The sequence below is a fragment of the Brienomyrus brachyistius genome, chromosome 3 (genome assembly GCF_023856365.1).
Source record: "Brienomyrus brachyistius isolate T26 chromosome 3, BBRACH_0.4, whole genome shotgun sequence".
Taxonomy (NCBI): Eukaryota; Metazoa; Chordata; class Actinopteri; order Osteoglossiformes; family Mormyridae; genus Brienomyrus; species Brienomyrus brachyistius.
The window spans coordinates 4074496-4088847 of NC_064535.1; the positions used below are offsets into that span (position 1 = coordinate 4074496).

A 14352-nucleotide genomic window follows, 5' to 3' on the forward strand; every position below is an offset into this window, starting at 1 on the left:
AAAATGTGAACGTGAGCAGGTGAAACAACATAGAAATGCATGCATTTCATAAACATTGAAGAAAATCAATTATTTGTAATAGAAATTCTTAAATACGTACTCGTTTGTTAATAGTGAAGTACAACATATCAATTATCCTTCTTATTAGAGCAAATACTGTATACCTAACATTGCCTTCCTGGTTATATATTTGGGTAGAATGCATTATACAAAAATATATCTTATTCCCAAGATTCTAAGACGTGCAGAACTAACCCGCTAAATTTCATCATTCAAAAACGCCTCTCAGGATTAGATGCCGAATGACGTAAAATGCAGATAAGAATCATATATTGCTAAGCGAATTTATTGATGACAAATGCAAAACTTAGCATGCTGTTAAATATTTGTAAGTGAAATATTAAAATGCACAGTTCTCTTTTTTGAATAAATGAGGCTCACTCCAGAGTTGTGATTTCTATCATAAATTTTGCATCGTCAGCGCTAAATCTTTAGTGCAATCAACATACGCCTTATATATTTGGTGTACGTAAGCACTCAAAACCAGCAATAATTAATGAGTCAATTTTCATATAATTATAAACTAAGTTCATAATGTATGCATATGTATGAAGAGAAATGGTCAAATTTGTACTTCTGTAGTTGATTCATGTTGTAAAATTTCACACACAATAAAAGTTTATGAAGCTTTCCCATTTCCCTTCTTCACCAAGGAATGGAGGGTTAAAACTACACTTCCCACAATTCCACACGAGCTGTCTGAAAACGAAACATTCACGCGCCAAGAGCTCCGGCAGCCCTCACGCTGCTGGTGCGCTGCTCGGCTAAGCGGCTGGCCGAACCTAACACGCTTTTGGCTGGTGTCCGGCTTTCGGCTCTGCGTCGCGTTACACCTCTTCCTTCTTTCAGGTTTTTCCCCCCAGCGAGAGCCGACGTTATGGCCGAACCGATAGCGGCGATGTGCGACGAGCTAATTAAAGCCGTAAACGTGATGATGGACGCGGCGTCTAGCCAACGATACCGCCTGGAGGCCCTTAAGGTAGCTAGTTGGTTAGTTAACTGGATAACTGGCCATATCTCTTACTGGTTATTTTCAGTGACCGCCCGTATTCACGGGTATTCGTGTCCGTCCGGGTCAACCTCTAACGAGATTTATCCACAGTTGTCCGGGTCGTGGTTGGCTAACAAGCTAACCGGCAGACTAACGATGATTCATTCAGAATGAATGGGAAGTCGCTCGCGCGGTGTGGTTGCTGTGCCAACGTGGAGTGCTGGGTTAGCCTCCCTGGCTAGCTAGCTAATGGAATCACGCCGGGGAGGAAGCTCGCATAACTGCCATCTGTGGATCGCCTTGGTTACAGGGCGGTGCTGTCCTCTAAGGGTTTTTTTTTTGTTATATGGCGTGACGAGAATACCGTTATATATGTGGATTAACGATGTAGCGACTGAGCACACTTGTCACTGAACCGTGGAACAATGAATCTAATTAAAATAGGAAGGAAATGCCACTTCCAGCATGACACCCAGTTCATTATGTAAACCTCCTGCCCTCCATCTCTGCAGTTTTGTGAGGAGTTCAAAGAGAAGTGCCCCTTCTGTGTGCCCTGCGGTCTGCAACTCGCAGAAAAGTCGCAGCCAGCAGTAGTGAGACACTTCGGCCTTCAGATTATAGAGCATGTCATCAAGTGAGTCATATTCCCACCACATGTGCCATTTGACATGTTAGCTGTTTTTGGCATGGTACTGAACAATACTGCTTTTGCTGGCATTGCTCTGAAACAAAGTGTAATTGCATATTGTAACACTGTGCATCGTTACAATATGTGTGAAGGATTTTCCTTTTAATGTAAGATTCCGTTGGAACGACATGCCGCAGAATGAGAAGGTTCAGCTGAAAAACTGTGCCATGGAATTGTTATCGAATGTAAGTCCGGTCCTCGGTGCATTTTTCTCATAATGTCCGCAACCCAAAACTTTTCAAATAAAATAATCATGAAGCAGAGTTTTGCTTGTGTAATGCGGGTTATTTATAAGGTGTTGTCTTGGATGTAGGGCACACATTCCATCTTGGAAGAGGAGAGCCACGTTAAGGATGCTCTGTCCCGCATCATTGTGGAGATGATCAAACGCGAGTGGCCCCAGCACTGGCCAGACATGCTGAAGGAACTAGAGGCTCTTACCAATTTGGGGGTACGTCTGACCCGATCGCCACTTGTCACGGTGTGGTTTGGCTTGCTGCTCCAGATTGGCTGCCGTCAGATGGCTGTGCGATCTGCGAAGGTGTAGGCTTTGTATGCTGTGTTGTTACAGGGTCGAAATGGGATGACTTGCCCTGTGGATAATTCCCTATTTGCATCACCAGCTGTTCCTGCCCTTACCCTTAAGTCACAAAGCGCCGCTCCTATCTCCTAGCTGGGATGCACCCACTTTACCTCTGCGCAATGAATCGTGGGATACGTTCAGCTGCAAACCTGGCAAAGGAGCATGCATTTTCTATTTGAAGGAGCCTTCCGAATGGGGCAGCCTTGTAACGCCACTGTGATGCATTCAGTCTTGAAGTCAGCCTTGACACAGCCATTGACTTGCACCTTATACAAAGCAGTGATGGCTTGTCAAACTTTATGAAATGTAAGTTAGATGAGCAGTGACATTTCCACGCTTTTTATTTGGAAACAACGAGTGAGGAAATAATCCCCCCCCCTGCCCACACACCCTTTCTCCCTCCCTCCAACCCCAGGAGGCCCAGACTGAGCTGGTGATGCTGATCTTGCTCCGGTTGGCGGAGGACGTGATCACCTTCCAGACGCTGCCTAGCCAGCGTCGCAAAGACATCCAGCAGACACTCACTCAGAACATGGACAGTATCTTTGCCTTCCTGCTCGCCATCCTGCAACAGAATGTGGACGAGTACCGCCGCCTGGTCAGCACTGCCTCCCCCCACCCCACCCCCACTCCATCTCACCCCCTCCTCTGTAAAGCTGCACATAACTGTTTGAAGTAATGTGTATGTTGAAATGTTGACCTTACTGGGCTACTGATTTTATTAGTATTTTTTGCTTTAGTATTGATATAAAACTGCATATAAAAGATTGTGTGTGGGAAGGCATGGAATATGCCGGAATTTTCGTTAAAATATCTATGTCAGATCTTTTTTTGGATGAAGAGAAGTGTGACCTGCTTTAAAATAAATGTTTCTTTTACAGAAACGAAATCCCAGTCAGGAACTGAAGGTAGGTAAAACTCCATTACAATTCCTAGAATGGTCACCAAAACACTATTCTGGTCAGTGGAGAGACAGTTGGGAATTAGTGGGAAGCCAACTCCACCAGTCCCCTGACCCTCCACTTGGTCCCCCTCTCCTCCGACTCAGGCCAGGGCGCATTGCCGGGTCGGCGTGGGGACGCTGAACACCCTGGCGGGCTACATCGACTGGGTGGCGTTGATGCACATCACACAGGACCAGTGTCGTCTGATGGAGATCTTGTGTCTGCTGCTGAGCGAGACTGAGCTACAGTTGGAGGCAGCCGAATGCCTGCTGATTGCCGTCAGCCGCAAGGTGGGCCCTCGGATGCATTTAAGCCTCATGCGGATGATGATGAGGGGGGCTATGTGGCTCCACCTCTTCCTCCACCAAAAGACCTCGTTAGAACCATCTAGAAATTCATGGACCTGTATGTATTTTAACCAGGCAGTGTGACTTTGGTCTAGTTTACCTCCAGTCCTTTGGGGCTAAATCGTATCTGACGATTGCAACTCTGAAATTAAACTCAAAACATCTCTGCACCTCTGTTCAGCAATAAGAATGGGTAGAGGTACATGTGGCTTTTGCATGCGTGATGATGAGGTAATCGTTTTCTCCCGGGTGTTTCTGAACCCCCCCACCCCCCCCCCCCACTTTCCCAGGGTAAGCTGGAAGACAGGAAACCTCTCATGGTTTTGTTTGACGACGTGGCCATGCACTACATCCTGTCAGCCGCTCAGTGAGTATCTGCGTTCCTGGTCCATTTTCCCTATGGAGCTCTTGTCCTTCCACTCTCCGCAGAGGAAGTGATGTCGCAGCCGCTGTCGTCCTACTCTCTGCCAGCTTGGCTCCTCTTGATTGGCTAAGCTCTCAGCGCAGTTCTATGCAAAATCCCGAAGAGCCGACATGATGACTGTTTTTCGTGAATTGTTTCTGAGTTTTCTATGGTTTGGACTTAGGGAACGTTACTTAGTAAGAACCCTCACAAACACATGTATACGTTTGTGGACGACCGAGAAGGTTCACAGTGGCTTTCTGCTGTGCTGTTGCCTCTGTCATCCACTTTTCTTGTCTCTGGTCCAGATCTGCAGACGGAGCGGCGATGGGCAACAAACTCTCACAGTGAGTCCCGGCATTTCAGACAAATCAGTGATTTGTTGTGCTCCTATCACTAGTCTGTACAGTTATGTATGCAGCACTATAATGGAAAAAAACGTTGCCTGTTGTGAATAGCGGCATTGTGTCAGTAGGCATAAGCCACCTCATTAGACAGTTCTGTTGAAGTTTCCTCGATTCACAATGTTTCTCAGTTCATAGTCAGCGCTTATGTGTCTGACCCAGGTCAACAGAGGGAGGCGTGCTGGTGGAGAGACACTACACCTTCCTGAAGAGGCTGTGCCAAGTGCTGTGTGCGCTGGCATCTCAGCTCTGTGCCCTGGTGGTAAGAACTCTCCTGGGAATCTCTGACTGTATTCGGAAGGTTGTTGGTTTCAACCCCACAGTAGGGGGGAGTTTGACATTTTACCATGAGGCCCTTGAGCAAGGCCTTTTGTTCCAGTTGGTCCTGACCCTGTTCTTAAATACATTATTGTTTTGTACATGTGTGTGTGTGTATGTATAAGTATGCTCAGAGTAACTGCAGTGTACCTTCCAGCTGTTTCCTGTTTGTTTGGCCTTTTCCGTAGGGCTCTGATGTCGACGTAGAAGTTCCTGGTAACCTTAACAAGTTTGTGGAAGCGTTTCTCGCCTTCACCACTCACGCGAGCCAGGTGACCTACCCGCCTGGTACCTGGTTGTTTTAAATAAGTTCCCATCATCAGTAAGCAGAAAGTATGATCATATTATTTAAAGTGTGAAGGTTCTGTCTTGAGTGAATGATCTGTTCCTTTAAGCGGTCTGGTCAATGTCTCCAGTTTTTAAGGTCGTCCACCCAGCTTACGTGGGGTATGCTGTTCAGGCATGAGCTTCTGTCCAAGCATCCTGTCATTGTCGAGGTGACCAGCAAATACATGAGAGCCACCATGACCAACTTCGTGAAGGTATTTTCCACCACTCATCCTCTACCATGCTGCCTTGGCCCTGTCCGCTGTCACTGAGCTGGTATAAAGGTGTAACTGGACCTCTCTTCCACAGACTGGCTTCCCCTCCAGAAATGACAGTCTCAGTTGTCAGTATTCCCGCGTGGACTTCGACAGCGACGAGGATTTCAATGCCTTCTTCAACTGTGAGTCCGCTTGCTCTAAGGGGACACGCTGTCCTCTCCCCTGCTGTTTTTTCACTCCTTTTCCCATAATCCCAGCCCAGTTGAGGCAGCCTCATTGGTGCCGTCTTTGCCTGATGTGCCAGGCCACAGTCCTGTGACCTGTGCTTCGAAGCGGGGGTTATTTAAGGTATCACAGTCGAAATGGTCCTTATATTCGTTCATCTACATTTTGCCCAGACTACCTTAAATCCAACAAGTTATAAGCTAGTAACCCTGCTTGCTCCATCTAGAACCTAGAACGCTCTATATCTAGGATAACTAGGAATCTCGAACAGAGGTTTGGAACCACAGACATGGGCCTTTGCGGTCTTGCTTCTTCAGCTTAAGGTTACGACCCTCTGACCTCTGAACTGTCCTGCTCCCCCACCCCTGACTGTGTGCAGCTTTCCGGGCTCAGCAGGGCGAGGTCGTGCGCATAGCCTGCAGGATCACCCCCCTGGAGGCCTTCCAGATCGCCGGCGAGTGGCTGCAGTACCAGATCAAGACACCCATCGAAGTCGGCCCAAATATCTGTGAGTTTGGGAGGAGGCGACTCGGACCCTATTCTAACTGCGGTGGAGGGTTGGGGCGGGGCGGGGGGCGGAGGGGGCGCTAGTTAAAGTGTGCAGTTAGTGAGTTTTGGGGGTGGGGGGGTGAGTGGTTAGGGGAAATTCCTGTGGCCTGGAGCAGAACAGGTACAGCTGGAGACTTCATAAGCTACCCACTGCCTATTTCACTGCCTGGAGGTCTAAGCTTATCCCTGATTACTGAGATAGATATATGGGGTGGTAGACATTATGGAAGATGCATTATCTTATGTCCTGGAGTCTCACTGCACATAAAGATCCACGAGTCTGTTTGCACATAGTCAGCAGTTTGACACAGTGTTTGGAGTCGTACCCTGCAGCCAATATTGTCATCTCTGCCCCCCTCTCCAACCCCCCTCCCCCCCCCTTGCAGCAAAGACGGCAGAGGGCCTCTGCTCCATCCTGTCCCCGTCTGTGGTGCAGTGGGACGCCATGACCTTCTTCATGGAGAGCGTCGTGGGACAGCTCTTCAAGAATGTGGAGACTGAGGTAACAGAAACTGGGACGCGATTCCAACTCCCTGTCCTTTAATGTTCGGGGTGGGGGGGTTGGGTGCTTAATTCTGTGATGTCACAGTTGTAATTTGTCACTGTGATGTGTGTTGTTTTTTTTTTTGGTTTTGGAAGAGCACCTTGACTTTTGGGTTGAAGTGAACTTTCCTATTTCCTATATATTTTTAATATTTATATTTTTGTTTGTCCATATCGTCGTGGGGTTTCCTCCAGGTACTCCGGTTTCCCCCCACAGTCCAAAAACATGCTGAGGCTAATTGGACTTGCTAAATTGCCCGTAGGTGTGCATGTGTGCGTGAATGGTGTGTGTATGCCCTGCGATGGGCTGGCCCCCCATCCTGGGTTGTTCCCTGCCTCGTGCCCATTGCTTCCGGGATAGGCTCCGGACCCCCCGCGACCCAGTAGGATAAACGTTTTGTAAAATGGATAGATGGATATTTTTGTTTGTTTATATATTTTTCTGTTTTACCTGAACAGGTAGCATATGAAGTACAACCTGAAAATGACTGGTTGATCCTATGCCCCCCCCCCTCCCCACCCCACCCAACTGCAGAAACTCCCTGTAGACCAGGGGATTGAGCTCCTGCAGGCGATGTTGAACTACGAGACCCGGGACCCTCTGATCCTGTCCTGTGTCCTGACCAACGTGTCGTCCCTCTTCCCTTTTGCCACATACAAGCCACACCTAGTTCCCCAGGTGCTGGCCAAGGTGAGCTCCACCCCCCACCCCCCCCCCCCACCCAGTGATTCCAGGAGAAGCTTTTACTTCCTTCAGTGTATCTTCAAGATTCAAGGGAGTTAATTGTCATGTGCACTGTAAACTGGCAGTTGCTCAATGCAATGAAAATATTACTCTTTGTCTTTCCGGACCCCCAAAAACAAAACTCAAACACAAAACAGATCACCAATACAATTGAAGATGCTCCTATAGTAAGACGATAAATATGATTTCAGTTATGAGAATCAGTGCTTAGACGCAGTGCGTTGTAAGCATAATGCAAATATTGCAAAGCATGCAAGATATTATCTTTGAATGGATGTTTAGAAGTTCTGAGATGTATTTCGCTTTTCTTGGAATCAACAAACAGAATGAAATAAAATATATACATTTTGTGAAGTGGTTTTACTGACCTGTTTCCTCAAATCGCTTTACCACTCAGTGGCACATTTGAAGTGGTGAAGAAAAGTCAGACAGGCAGCACTGTGATTTTCAAAGGCTGCTGGGGTCAGGGAGGATGGTGTGTTTACATGCATTTATTTTTTTTTCGTCTTAGCTCTTCACCTCCATCACATTTGAAGTGGTAGAAGAAAGCAAGGTGAGCCCCTCTCAGCTTCACACAGCCCGCCCGCGTTCCAACCTGTGGTTCAGCTCAGACCTTGCGGTTGCATCACCCTAAAGCCTGGTTTAGCGTAAAGGTCATGTGACTCTTGAAATGTTCAGAATGTTGCAGCCTATCCTGCTTAGCCCTGGCTGCCCAAGCAAATGCCTTCGATTGGCCAGTGACCGCGTTTGACCCGCAGCTATTGGTTGACTGGTTGGCAGGCACCGAGGACCCGCGCCGTGAAGAACGTGCGGAGACACGCCTGCTCCTCCATCATCAAGATGTGCCGAGACTACCCACAATTCATCCTGGTGCGTATGCAGTCAGTTTGTCTCTACCAAAGACCTAATCAGGAAGTGCTTATGTGAAAGTCAAAGTTCTGAACCGGAACGACCCAGCTTTGGTCCAAGAAGTCGCTTTGTTAATAAACTTGCTGGCTAATACTTTACACATTTGTGTGTACCTTCCCCCAGCCGTGCTTCGACATGCTCTACACCCACGTCAAGAAACTCTTCTCCAACGAGCTGCTGCTCACCCAGATGGAGAAATGTGCCCTGATGGAGGCGCTGGTGCTCATCAGCAACCAGTTCAAGGACTACGCTAAGCAGAAGGCCTTCCTGGAGGAGCTCATGGCCCCTGTGGTCCTCCGCTGGCAGTCGGAGGAGATGCACCAGTACGTCTCTCTTGAGAACTATTCAGTATCTTAGCATGAAACATGACCTGTATGCTGCAGTTGAATGTCAATTGATATTAATGATACAAGCAAAACATCGAACGGTTTCATACGTCTTGATTTCCCTTTAGTTTCTTGCTGATCTCTTCTTCTTCTGTTGCCTCCCTGTGGATCACCTCCTTCTTCCCAGTCACTGCTGGCTCATTGTTAAATGTCCCATCCCACAGAATATTGATGGACCCTATGTCGTTCCTGTCCTTCGTGGGAGCCGATAAGGTTTTGAAAGACCCCAACGTCGAAGACCAGACAGGAATCAACAGGTCCAGGGTGAGTGAGCACAGCCCACTCTGACGCTTCTCTCACCCCTAAGACAGTTGTAATTCAGCGCAAGGTATAATTCTTATTTAATGTGTTTCTCTTTTGTTGCTAGAAGGACGGGTTAAATGTCGGTAATTGTCTTTTAGGATTGGTTGAATTGTGAAATACATCATGTGCTAAGTGTTGACTTGAATACGATGTGATTGGTTGTTGAGGAGCACATGGATTCTGATTGGGAAAGACAGGTGTGGGAATGTAGCAGGTGTTGCTGGGTCTCTCCACTCACTGGACTGGTCCTATTCTCTGCCTCCAGGGAGGAACACTCCAGTCTTTCCTGCCTTCCTCCCTCGCCTCTGCTGTGTGTGTGTGTTTGTTCATTCCTTCGAATCTGCTGTCCCTTTTCGTTTGACCTCATTTAGTTTATAATAACCCCTCCCCTCTGACTTCTGCCTCCCCCCCCCGTCTCTACTGTAGATCAGCTTTTGTGTGTACACCATTCTGGGTGTGGTGAAGCGTGCCCGCTGGCCCGCCGATGTGGAGGAGGCCAAGGCCGGCGGATTTGTGGCCGGGTACACCCCAAGCGGCGGCCCCATCTACCGCAACCCCTGCACGCCACAAGTGCTGGCACTGCTGCCCAACCTGCTGGCGATTATCAGGTGGGTGCAGGTGCGCGTCAGTAGCCCCACCCATTCCGGTCTGGGGAGCCGCGTCCTCTCTTGGGTCGCCATGGAGGACGAGCCCCATTGGCCGGGGAAGTAGGGGAGCTACCTCACCTGACACAGCACTGCCCTCTGCTGGTCAAAGCAGCTGGTGGTACTGAAGGTCTGCTTTAAAACAGCCAAAGCGGGGCCTGCCTATGTATCTTCCGGGACCTCCTCTCCCACTGGCTGAAAGTGGGGGAGTGTGAGCCCGGAAGTCCGTTACCTTAGAAACCACAACAGGTAGTACAGCCTCTCTTTGAACCAATGAGAGCTTTCGCTACCAGGTTAAGGCGAAGCGTAACTCACCTGTCGTTCTGTCCTTTTTTTGACATTCTGCTTCTGGAACATCACCCCCTTTTTTCATTTCTCTTTGTTCTTTTTGTCCTTTGGTTAAGAAGTCACCCCTTCTTGATTTGTCTGGTTACCAACATGGGGGTAGAGGGGAGTTTGAAGGTCATCACTGGGCCTTAATGTGGGGTTTCATTGAACGATACGAGTCTCTGATGGCAAAAATTGATTTGATAACGGAGCATGTAAGCATGCAGAAGTCGTGCTTTTTTCAGGTAAGTTTATGGGCTTATTCTCCCTGCCTGGAATGTTTGGTGTTGGGCCCAAAAGTAACATGTGCCTTGAATTCAGGCACTTCTGTGAACCCTGGGACATTTTCCAGAAATTCTTCAGAGGGCAGTTCCAAAATGCAACCCTCTCAGAGTATATATATATATCCCTAATAGAAACAGTGTTGTGTGTTGGAGGGCCGAGGGCAGGCCTCTTGGTGGGCGGGACTCTCAATGCCAGTCTTTCAACAGGACCCACAACAGCCTGTTCCTGCCAGAGAACGTGGCCCGGCTGAGCGAGACCTTTGCCAGGTCTTACGACGTCATGGATGTAGAGAAGAATGTGGTGCTGGGTAAGGGGGCTCCATAAAACATTTCAGAAGAATACCAAGGTTAATGATAAAGCCTGTATAATACTCAGCCTTATAAATGGGTGAAATTCAGTCCCTTCGCATGAAAACCTTGGTAAGGGCGCATGGTGCTCCGCTGAGGGCTGCTGATCCTCCACGATGGCGCGCCCTGTTGACATTTCTTGCCCCCACAGGGCTTCCGCAGCCAGTGCTGGATAACTATGACTCTCCTGTGTATAAGACGTCTCTGGAACGCATGCAGGGTTTTTTCTGCACGCTCTACGACAACTGGTGAGGCTGCCGTCTGCACACCTGTCTGTCTTTTCCCTCTCGCACCCTGGCCCCTCTCACCTGCCCCCTCCTGATCTGGCAGCTTCCATATTCTGGGCAACGCCGGCCCTTCCCTACATCAGGACTTCTACTCCATCGAGGGTCTGGCGCAGCAGCTCACCAGCGCCGCCCTAGTGCACCTGGACCACGTGCCCGATCATCGCTTGCGGTCCATGCTTCATATCCTTTCTCATGTGAAGGAGGGTTACGGCGTGTGCTGGGTGGGGTTTAGTGGTATCTGGAACACACCGATGTTTGTTTGTTTTTAATATCTCTCTATGCGTTCTTTTTGCTTTTGACTTGTACAGCGATAGCTCTCCATTGCCACTTTGCAGACGCGTTCCTTAACGTTACTTTGCGAACGGGTCTTCGTGAAGCAGCTGGTGATCTCTTGCCCCCAGGAGTATTATGACAGCCTGCTCTGCCCCCTGCTGGCCCCCCTATTTGCCTACCTGCTGCAGGTGAGGCTCACTTGGGCTCTGTCTCTGTCAGAACCGAGCCCTTGTTTTGGTTGGAAAATATCACTTTGAAATTTGTATGCAATTGACAAACCAGATGGAGTTCTGTTCATGGTACTCTTATCATTAAATTCAATTATCCTTCTAGTTGTATCATAATGCTGATTGATGTTTGACTTATTGTGTTGTGTCTCCCTTGTAGAGGTTGAATCAGAGCTGGCAGGTGATTAACCAGAGGAGCAGTCTGTGGTAAGATATGTGGTTCGGGCCCTTATGGGTGTTTGCAGGCTGTGAGTGTCGTGGGCTGTGAGATGGTGATTGAAGGTCTCTCTCCATCTCTGACTCTCTCTCCGACTCTGACTGTCTGTCTCACACATACAGTGACTCTGAAGAGGAGGAGGCCTGCCATGCGGAGAATCAGGTGACACAGGAGATGCTGGAGGAGCAGCTTGTCCGCCTGGTCACCCGGGAGGTTCTGGACTTGCTCAGTGAGTCCCCCCACCCCTCCTGTGTAGACATTTCTATTCATGTCATTGTGGGGACCATCCATTCATTTCTATGGGAAAAACCCTAATCCCAACAATGACACCCTCAACCCCTACCCAACCCTAATCTTAACCTCAAGTAACCAAACAAAATATGACATTTGGCATTTTTAGTTTTTTGATTGCAGTCACATATGTTTTTATAAAAATGAGTTTGTCTTTGTGAGGACCGAAAACATGTCCCCCCAATGTAATATATACAGTACACACACACACACACACACACACACACACACACACACACACAGAGTAAACGGTGATTACCGAAATGTTGTTCTCCCTTTTGTTTAGTCTGTGAACGGCCTGAACTCTCTTCCTCTGGACTCCAGGAGGATCTGTGATGTAAGGTGGCCAGATCTTTGGTTGGCAGGATTTAACCAGCTACCCTGTTTCTTTGCAGCTGTGGCCTGCATATTAAAGAAGGTTCCAGAAGCTTCCAGCACTAAGGAGGAAGCCGATGGTGTGTTTTTTTCTCTGCTTTCCTACTTTTTTGTCGCGTCCAGGATCTCCTCAAATGTCCTACTGCATCTCAAACGTACCTCGTATGCTCTCACGTTATGTTTTTTTGTTGATTCATCAAACACCCTATTCATTTCTCCCTCCTGGATGGGAATATTTACAGATGCTAAGATGTTCCAAAGGAACGGCAGCGTTTACTGTCTGCTTAACCGCTATCTTACCTACTGATGAAAAAGGCCGATTTACTTAATTTCGGAGCCTGATCAAAAATATTCTCTCCTAATTGGCTCTTGCCCCCCCCCCCCCCCCAGAAGAGGAGATGATGGCGGTGGAGTCCTCTCAGGCTACTGCGGCACCGCCAAACTACGCCACGGATGAGCTGACGGAGCTCGGGAAGTGCCTGATAAGGCATGAGGTAAGAGTGGCGATGGAGACGCCAGTGGGGACCTCAGTTGTCGTGGTGAGCTGCTCTGAGCCAGGTGTGTGAGCTGTGTCCACCTCCCCAGGACATCTACATGACCCTGCTCACCATCTCCTTCAACTGTCTCTCCTGGAGGGACACGGGCAACTGCCACCGCACAGCCTCCCTGGTGTGCTGGACACTACTGAGGCAGGTGGGTGCCGACGCCTGTGGGCGCCGAAGTTCCTCTGATTCTTATTGCTCTGACCCTGTATAATAATTTACTTTTATGCTATGACTCTCCCTCCTTTTGTGACTCTCCTCACTCTGCTGTGACTCTCCCTTTTGTCATTCCCGTCCTTGTTGTTCCACTCCCTTTGTCACTCTGTGGCTTACTGTGGTTCCATACTGCTCTGTTTCTCTTCCTCGCTCTGCTGTGATTCCCCTTGCTTTGCGCAGGTGGTCGGGGCCAGCCTGCTCCCTGAGGCCGTGACATGGTTCTACGCCAGCGTGCTGAAGGGTCTACAGATGCACGGCCAGCACGAGGGGTGTGGTGCCGCGCTCACCCAGCTGGCCTTCCTCATTTACGAAGCCCTGGTGAGCATAGAACACTCCCTATCTGTCAGGACGGATGGATGAATCCGTGTTTCCTTTCACTTACCTGAGCCCTCCACAGAGGTCGCGTTACCCTGAGTTGAAGACGGTCATGACTCGCATCCCCAACATCCAACTGGAAGCACTGGAACAGTTTGACCAGAAACTCCAGGCGGGACCTCCCCAGAAAGCAGGAGAGAAGAAGAGGAAGGAGCAGTTCAAGAAGCTCATCGCTGGAACCGTCGGTGTAAGATGGCCGTTGGTACACTGCGGAGTTACCAAAAGATTAATGGGGTCTCTGACGGGGGGGAGGCCCAACCGATCATGACACGGCTGCCCTCGTCTCTTTCCTCACAGAAACCCCTTGGGGAGCAGTTCAGGAAGGAGGTCCACATCAGGAACCTGCCCTCACTCTATAAGAAGGTGAAGCCAGAGGTGACCAGGGATCTTCTGGACAGCGAGAGCAACACACTGACATTGCTGTTCTCTGCCGAGCAGAATGATGTTTAGGGAATAGTAATGAGACACAGATGGGGGGAGGGGCGGTCAAACATGGAGAACAGTACCAAATTCATGGCAAAGGCTGTATGGGAGGTCATGATTAGGTTTTTTTTTTTTTGTTTTGTGACTGTAGGATACAGTGACACACGCTGTTGTTTGAGAGCCGCTCGGCCACACGTCTCCAGCCAAGCTTTGTTACAGATTTCAATGGATGTTCTGGATGTAATGATCGGGGAGAAAGATCACTGTAAGGAGGTGGGGAGAGAGCAGGAACGGTGTGAGATAAGCTATACACACTGAGCAGGCCTTTTGTGGCATTTTCTTTTGTGGGGCCTGGATCTTTTTTTAAAAAGCTCTGTGACCTGAGGCTGAAAGCGGTGACTACATTCCATATGTCTGTTTATTCACCATTTCCCCTTGCCTTTTATTTTTGCCTTTTTATAAATGGTTATTATCAACACTAAACAAAAGGAAACTGTACACAAAACGAGCTTTGCAATGTACGTGCTGTTTATATTTTGAAATTTTAATAAATGTAGTTGTTAAGCTCTTGTAAAGTGTG

At 48.6% G+C, this 14352-nt stretch overlaps 1 protein-coding gene across 2 annotated transcripts; it reads left to right on the plus strand.

Annotated features, from left to right (window-relative positions):
* Positions 1 to 749: 749 nt before the first annotated feature.
* LOC125739492 (exportin-5) lies at positions 750 to 14347 on the plus strand. 2 transcript variants are annotated; one of them, XM_049009667.1, is made up of 33 exons: positions 750 to 1039; positions 1564 to 1685; positions 1852 to 1924; positions 2053 to 2190; positions 2738 to 2920; positions 3204 to 3230; positions 3371 to 3556; positions 3904 to 3980; positions 4325 to 4363; positions 4583 to 4682; positions 4927 to 5010; positions 5155 to 5280; positions 5375 to 5465; positions 5888 to 6016; positions 6444 to 6559; positions 7136 to 7291; positions 7857 to 7898; positions 8126 to 8215; positions 8378 to 8577; positions 8805 to 8904; positions 9370 to 9551; positions 10406 to 10506; positions 10698 to 10794; positions 10877 to 11012; positions 11196 to 11294; positions 11494 to 11540; positions 11673 to 11779; positions 12237 to 12296; positions 12607 to 12710; positions 12802 to 12909; positions 13155 to 13292; positions 13372 to 13536; positions 13647 to 14347. In XM_049009667.1, exons 1-33 carry the CDS (start codon positions 938 to 940, stop codon positions 13797 to 13799), a joined length of 3678 nt encoding a protein of 1225 aa, XP_048865624.1. In that variant the 5' UTR covers positions 750 to 937; the 3' UTR covers positions 13800 to 14347. The 2 variants fall into 2 exon arrangements, with proteins under 2 accessions (XP_048865624.1, XP_048865625.1); XM_049009668.1 differs by lacking the exons at positions 750 to 1039; positions 1564 to 1685; positions 1852 to 1924; positions 2053 to 2190 and adding an exon at positions 2281 to 2628.
* The last annotated feature ends 5 nt before the right edge of the window (positions 14348 to 14352 follow it).

Bases quoted from the DNA above. Each gene is read 5' to 3' on its own strand.
- LOC125739492 (XM_049009667.1), top strand. From the start codon at position 938: ATGGCCGAACCGATAGCGGCGATGTGCGACGAGCTAATTAAAGCCGTA. The intron at 3,557-3,903 runs GTGGGCCCTCGG...CCACTTTCCCAG, and splicing joins TGATTGCCGTCAGCCGCAAG to GGTAAGCTGGAAGACAGGAA. The intron at 5,281-5,374 runs GTATTTTCCACC...TCTCTTCCACAG, and splicing joins CCATGACCAACTTCGTGAAG to ACTGGCTTCCCCTCCAGAAA.